At 36.2% G+C, this 6,741-nt stretch overlaps 1 protein-coding gene across 1 annotated transcript; it reads left to right on the top strand.

Annotated features, from left to right (window-relative positions):
* Window positions 1-2,589: 2,589 nt before the first annotated feature.
* Window positions 2,590-4,012, top strand: LOC113275969 (V-type proton ATPase subunit D-like). Its single transcript, XM_026525557.1, has 2 exons — window positions 2,590-2,729; window positions 2,914-4,012. The coding sequence occupies exon 2, from the start codon at window positions 2,936-2,938 to the stop codon at window positions 3,713-3,715; it is 780 nt and encodes a 259-aa protein (XP_026381342.1). The 5' UTR covers window positions 2,590-2,729; window positions 2,914-2,935; the 3' UTR covers window positions 3,716-4,012.
* The last annotated feature ends 2,729 nt before the right edge of the window (window positions 4,013-6,741 follow it).

The raw sequence follows: 6,741 nt of genomic DNA, 5'->3' as shown, positions 1-6,741 counted from the left end.
TTAAACTATGTTACTCTAAGTGATTAGGTGGGGCTCACGATTCAAGTTGTTACCAATGCTAGGGTGAATTAGAGTGATTGAGATACCAAAAAAAAAAAGTTGAAAAAGAAAAAGTTGAAAAAAAAAGATGAAAAAAAAAAGATGAAAAAAAAAGAGAAATTTTTTTGAGACCAGACCATTTGACCAAAAGGAATAAATTCAATAAAGTCGATCACTGGTACCCTTGTATATGCCAGCTGTGTTGACCTAGAGTTAGGATTATCAATCACTGGTTCCCTTGTATATGCCAGTTGTGTTGATATTAGTCAGACTAGTATCTCAATCCATTAGGATAGGTTCATTTTGGCGGAGGCCTTCAGACAGATATGGGAAACGCCGTTTGCTTAGTAAACATCAAAACCATCTATGTTTTTGTATATCCATCTCTTAATCTTTCCATGTGATTAGTTTGACTCCGAATATGATGTCCATAGTGCAACTATCTGAGTAGAGCTCTATCACTTATATATGAATTTTAGTATGCTTGAGTGAAAACTCGTGTACATCAATTGGAATTTCACATCAGGGTACTTCCTCTTGTAGTCAATAAGTATGCCAACCAAGGAGATTCTTTAGTGCCTTCCAAGGTTCGTTGTAGATAGCTAGAGTCTGGAGTATTAAGGTTTTGTAGGTATATCTCTTGTAAGCCCTCCCGAGACTATAACTAGGCCACTAGGGCCACCTAGGGGTTTAAAGGCTTGTTGCATACGCTAAATGCAATCAGCGATGCCTGCGACAGTGAGTTAGGATTTATTTTCTATTTGATTTGCTCGAGGACTAGCAAATAATAAGTTTGGGGGTATTTGATAGGCATATTTTTGTGTCTTATATAATCTCAATTGTATATATTATTAGTGCTCGATTTTATATTTATTATGGCTTTTTATGTCCCTGTATGTATTTTTGGAGAAATAAGCTTTTGCGGCGAAATTGTCAAAAAAGTGGTTTTTGCGCTCGTGGGAGAAAATTACTATACAGACTCTCAATTTGGATAAGGGGTAACCTAATTACTAAGGGGTGACCCATTTCCAGGCAAAGGGAGACCGTGACTGGATAGGTGAAGGTCACATTTCTTCACGTTTTCAAAAATGCATTTTTGGCGGGAAAGCATGTTACAGAACTGGCAGATTTGGAGATCGGATTCTGACGTGATTCTAGGGATATTCAATCGTTAACTTTGGTTGGATTGGGTGTGATATGACTAAACAGGCCTGTTACAAGCAATTTAACCCAACCAACTGGGCTGGATAAGACGGAAGAAGAGATCAAAGCTCAATCAGGACACGTAAGTTCTGTTTAGCTTCAAATATTTTGTGAGAGATTTTTGGGAGACTTTCACGTTGGAAATACACACACTTGGTCATGTTAAAGTCCTAAGAATAGTTTGGTTGCTATTTCATAGCTAACAACACGCGTAGAGAGTCACAAGAGAGATTTTCTCTCGACTGCATGCGGAGAAGAATAAAAAGAATGGTCGCTGTTAGTAGAGATTTTTGGGGAATCAAGAGTTTTGGGGTCGATCAGAGACCAGAGGGAGGTTGCAGAGGCGAAGAACAGGAGTTGCAGGAAAGCTTCCTGCTGCTGCTCGAGGAGGAAGAAGAAGACGAAGAACGGACCCTCCAGGGCCGTCGTTCTTCAACAGTGCAAGCAGCAGAGAGGAAGTGTCGTAGTTTAGATGCAGTTACCATCTATCGTTTCTTTCTGGACGCTTATTGAGGGTCGTAGATCCTATGTTTTATCCTTTTTCAATCTTTTAAACATCTTGTGAGTCTTAGAATCATTGTTTCATAACTTTTGACTCTTTTAATCATATTTTGAGCATCAAATATATATTTTTAGAACATGATTATTATGAATAGCTAAACCCCATTACTGAGATGATGGAGGAAACCATTCTTTATGCATGAGTAATTCTATTTAATTCTTTTATGACTATTTGCACTATTATGAGTTGATTTATGATTTTTCTTGATTATTTGTGATTTTATCTGATGATGTATGCTTAGTCTAGGAACTCTTGATGCATCATGCTTATGATTTACATCTAATAATTTACAAAATATATTTTTTGGCAAAGAAAAGAGTCGATATTTGTTATCATTATAAGCTATAATTGTCTAGAATTAATAGTTGATTCGCATGAGTATAAGAATTGGTGGAATCCTGAGTCCTAGTATCTCTTGATCCTGTGACAAATTTTGTATATATTTTTGTTTTAAAAATCTTTTCAAGTCCGAGCAACGAATCCTTATTTACCGCAATCGAAATACTACAACAGCAACTATCTCGCTGCTAGTTCAAATGCGAGCAGATGCTAGGAGAGAGAACCAATGTTAACAAATAGACAACACTTGTTTTGAATTGCAACACTTTTGGCTAGTAGCCAAATCTGCTCCTAGAACTTAGTCTTATATAAATTTTGGTACCCCTCAATAAATTTATACCCAGCCATGCCATTTTGGACCTTTGGTGCTTACGTGGCGGTTTCACATCAGCAAATAAAATGGGCATTGGACAAAATAAGTAAACGTTTACTGGGGCGTGGATTCACAAGTACGTGTATATATATAAGCCCAACAATACCAATAATACGGGATTCCAGAATTTCCATATTTTCAAACCCCAACCAAATCAAAAACAGGGCGAACACGAATTCAGTCATTTTCTCGCTGGTTTCGTGAAAAGTTTCTGTAAGTATTCTCTCATGAGTCTCCTCTCTTTTTCTACTGATTTTGATTACAATAATTCAACCTAAATTTGATTAACACAACAAATTAGAACAATAGATCTAACAATAAATCATGATCTAGGTCAATTCAATTTGTATGAAATTATATTTTGTAATAATTTAGTTGAATTTTGTGTGTGTTTCAGATCTTGGATTAAGATCTAAAAGATGGCAGGACAAAATCAAAGATTAACAGTAGTACCAACAGTAACAATGCTTGGAGTAATGAAAGCACGTTTAATAGGAGCAACAAGAGGTCATGCTTTACTTAAGAAAAAATCTGATGCATTAACTGTTCAATTTCGTCAGATCTTAAAAAACATTGTATCTGCTAAAGAATCAATGGGTGATATTATGAAAACTTCATCATTTGCTTTGACTGAAGCTAAATATGTAGCTGGTGAGAATATTAAACATACTGTTCTTGAAAATGTTCATAACGCTTCGCTAAAGGTGCGATCGCGTACTGAGAATGTTGCTGGAGTTAAATTACCCAAGTTTGAGTATTTTACTGAAGGTGAAACTAAGAATGATTTGACTGGATTAGCGCGAGGTGGACAACAGGTGCAACTTTGTAAGGCTGCTTATGTCAAAGCAATTGAAGTTCTTGTTGAGCTTGCTTCACTTCAAACGTCTTTTTTGACTCTTGATGAAGCAATTAAGACTACTAATCGTCGTGTTAATGCTCTGGAGAATGTTGTGAAACCTAGGATTGAGAATACTATTAGTTACATTAAGGGTGAACTGGATGAACTTGAAAGAGAGGATTTCTTTAGGTTGAAGAAGATTCAAGGGTATAAAAGGAGAGAGATGGAGAGGACACTAGCTGCATCGAAGATGTTTGCAGAGGATCAAGAAGCTGAGAAAGTTTCGTTGCAGAAAGGGATTTCGATGAATGCTGCTCATAACTTATTGTCTGCGGCAAAGGATGAGGATATTGTTTTCTGATTTGGTGGAGGTTAGTGCTAAATTTATTTATTCAAGAATTTAGTGTGTTGTGTTTTATTTGCTTTTGATGTTTGGGTTTATCCGGGAAGGAATGAAGGAATGAACAAACAGTTTTTATGATTTTGTGAACCTTGTTATATTGTCTGAATAAGAGTTCATATCTCTCTGTTTATTATCAAACCTTTTGTAAATTAGTATCTGAATTATGGTTAGACGTATGTCGAAATTGAACCCTTTTTAAGGGTGGTTGGATGCTATATATCGATAATTACAACTGTGTTAAAATATCAGTTGATATGCTACGATGGTACAAGTTCTGAATGAGTATTGTTTGCTTGGCATTGGTGTTTTGTTTACCCGTTGTATGGCGAGCAAGATCAAGGGTATATATTGGTACTCTTGATTGTGCTCGCCGTACATGCTGTCACGGAGTTAAGCGTGCACTCGATGTTCTGTTCTTTTAATTCCTCGCTGATGATCCGTGGAATTGTCCCATAACTTACTTTGGTAAGCCCGTAGTGGGTCGAAATACGTCAAGTTTGATGAATCTGTAGTTAACTCTCAGCTCTAAAGTTCTGCTTTTCTGTTTATATGTATGCAGTGTTAACTAAAGAATAACTGGTGAGTCTTCTGATAAAATTTATTACTCACTGGTTTAAGATTTTCCGAATCTTAGTTTCATTTACTTCATTCTTCTTGGATGCCAAGAGTTTGTTAGGTCATTCTCATTTTGGTTTCTAACTTGTTAGAGCATACAAAACAAGTTCTCACACTTAAAGATACATTAGGTTTCTAACTTGTTAGATCATACAAAACAAGTTCTCACACTTAAAGATACATATAAATAGCTGGTACATCTACAGATTTTCTTTGTGTTTGAGTGCTTAAGGAAGAAGAAAAGAGAAAAAAGCATAAAGGAGCTAATGGAATTTGTATTGAAATTTATTCCTCTTATTTTATTCTTGTTAGCCAATCATTCACTGATGTGTTATTCAGAAGCTTCTTTGGTTGACAAAATTAACATAACATATGCATTTTGCACCAATGTGTCTCCCCTAGCTAAGGCGCAAGTACTTAAATCAATGGAGGAATGCAAAAGCGAAGTTGATTTACAGGAGGTTCCGAATTATGATGAAGCTGAACTAAAATTACTCTTTGAAGGTGGTAGGAAGATCCGTTTGATACCAAGCACCGTAAGAATCTGGAGTTCAATGTTGTGCTTGAAAGTTAATGAGTACATCTTCTAGGTTGGAATTCGTGATAGTTTTCTGTTTCCCTTTTCTCTCAAATTAGTGTGTCATGGAAGTGGGAGATATGTAGTTGTCTTTATTCATGTTTAGTCTACCGTTTTTTCTTTAAGTTTGTTGAGTATTAGGCTATTATTCATTTTCATCACACACCATTTCCTACAGCCTACAGATGCGTCGTGAATTAATCAATGCATGGTTTTGCTAAGAATGAGGCATGTTTGCGCTGGTCTAATAGAGATCTACTCTCACGAATCACTGTAACTTCTGCTGTAGTATTCCAGTATCCTTGTTCCTCGTAACTTTGCCTTGATTGTGTCATATTTTCTGATTTGACTGAATCGTCAAGTTCTATCAGATCCTGATACAGGAAGATTAAGGTGGTTTCACATGAAAAGGATTCTCTTGTTAGCGAAACATCTTCTCTAACAGTTTCTTGCGTTCATGTTCTTATTCCCAGTTTATATGGTCTTTGTCATGTTTCTTAGGTTTTGAGATATTCTATATCAATATTTTTTATTTGAGCGTAAAAGTAGACATCAAATTATCAATTTCCTCTTGGAAATGCCCTTTCGTATTTCCTTTTTGTACAATCTTGCTTCTGTTTCCCCTTTCCTCTTATTAATTGTCACTCTGAAAAATCAGTGAGATGTTATGTTGCAAAAGTTAGCTGTTTTCATTGTAGATATGCATATGTTCCTCTCTCTAATCTGAATTATCACCGCAAAGATTGTTACTCCCACCGTTTCTGGAAAAATGTTACTTTCATTTTTTTCAATTTGACCTATTTTTAGGCTAAAATGAAAAAGTGAAAGTACGAGGTAGTATTTTTTTTACAAGAGATCTGCAGCCCATGAATTCTTGATTCAACTGTTAGGTGGCATTTGTTCTCTACAGAGTTTAACTTTTATTAGGCTACTTAATAGCAGTAAGGTTAGGTCTGTGTGCTTTAGTTTTAAAAGTTAACCAATTTTTAGCAATGGAGTAAGAGATATCAGTAATCATCTTTTCCAGCGTCCTCCATTACAATCTGATATAAGGTTGCACTTGAACCACGGATGCCAAGAACAGAGCACTGGAACATGCTAGTTAAGCATACAAATCTTCTTTAGAGATCCCTCTGTTGTCAAATTTTTTGAGGGGTCTTTATTGTAGTCGTGGCTTCTCTAGTTTGATTGTCGCATCAATACAGATTTTTGAATCTATGCCTTCGACCTAAGAACAAAATGCTTTAGGCTTCACTTGGTTGTGGTCGTCGACTGTTTATATCTTGTCAGTCATGTGATGTTTATATCTTGTCAGTCATGTGATGTTCAAAATTAGCAAATGATCGTTTCGGTCGGTGGTTTTGGTACTCAAAGACGTTCTGTTGTAATAGGTAGGAAGCATCTTCAACGAGACGCAAAGACGTTCTGTTGTACTCAAAGACGTTTTGTTGTTGCAGAACTTAGTAACTAAAGCACCTCAAACTTATTATCAGTAGCATCTTCAACGAGACGCAATTGTCCTTACCTGCCGTAACTCACTTGAGTAACCTATACTAATGTAGATATCACCAATGGTATTCAACACCAATATGTCCACATATCCCCAAGCAAAGACGAGTTGCATAATCTCAAAACAAGCATATTGTTGCATTAGGCTGAACTCTACCGATTCAAGCGGATCTGTGTGATTCTTTTTGGGTGTATGCATTCCAAACAAAGTATTTCTCATCGGTTTTTTTTTTTTGAAGCATGCATTTCATGAAACGAACATTAGGTTACAATTTGGCATGGG

Source organism: Papaver somniferum, chromosome 4 (genome assembly GCF_003573695.1).
Source record: "Papaver somniferum cultivar HN1 chromosome 4, ASM357369v1, whole genome shotgun sequence".
NCBI classification, from domain to species: domain Eukaryota; kingdom Viridiplantae; phylum Streptophyta; class Magnoliopsida; order Ranunculales; family Papaveraceae; genus Papaver; species Papaver somniferum.
The sequence above is the reverse complement of the archived record's forward strand: the minus strand, read 5'-3'. Positions and strand labels throughout refer to the sequence as shown.

Excerpts from the sequence above, each read along its gene's own strand:
- LOC113275969 (XM_026525557.1), top strand. The coding sequence starts at position 2,936 with ATGGCAGGACAAAATCAAAGATTAACAGTAGTACCAACAGTAACAATG.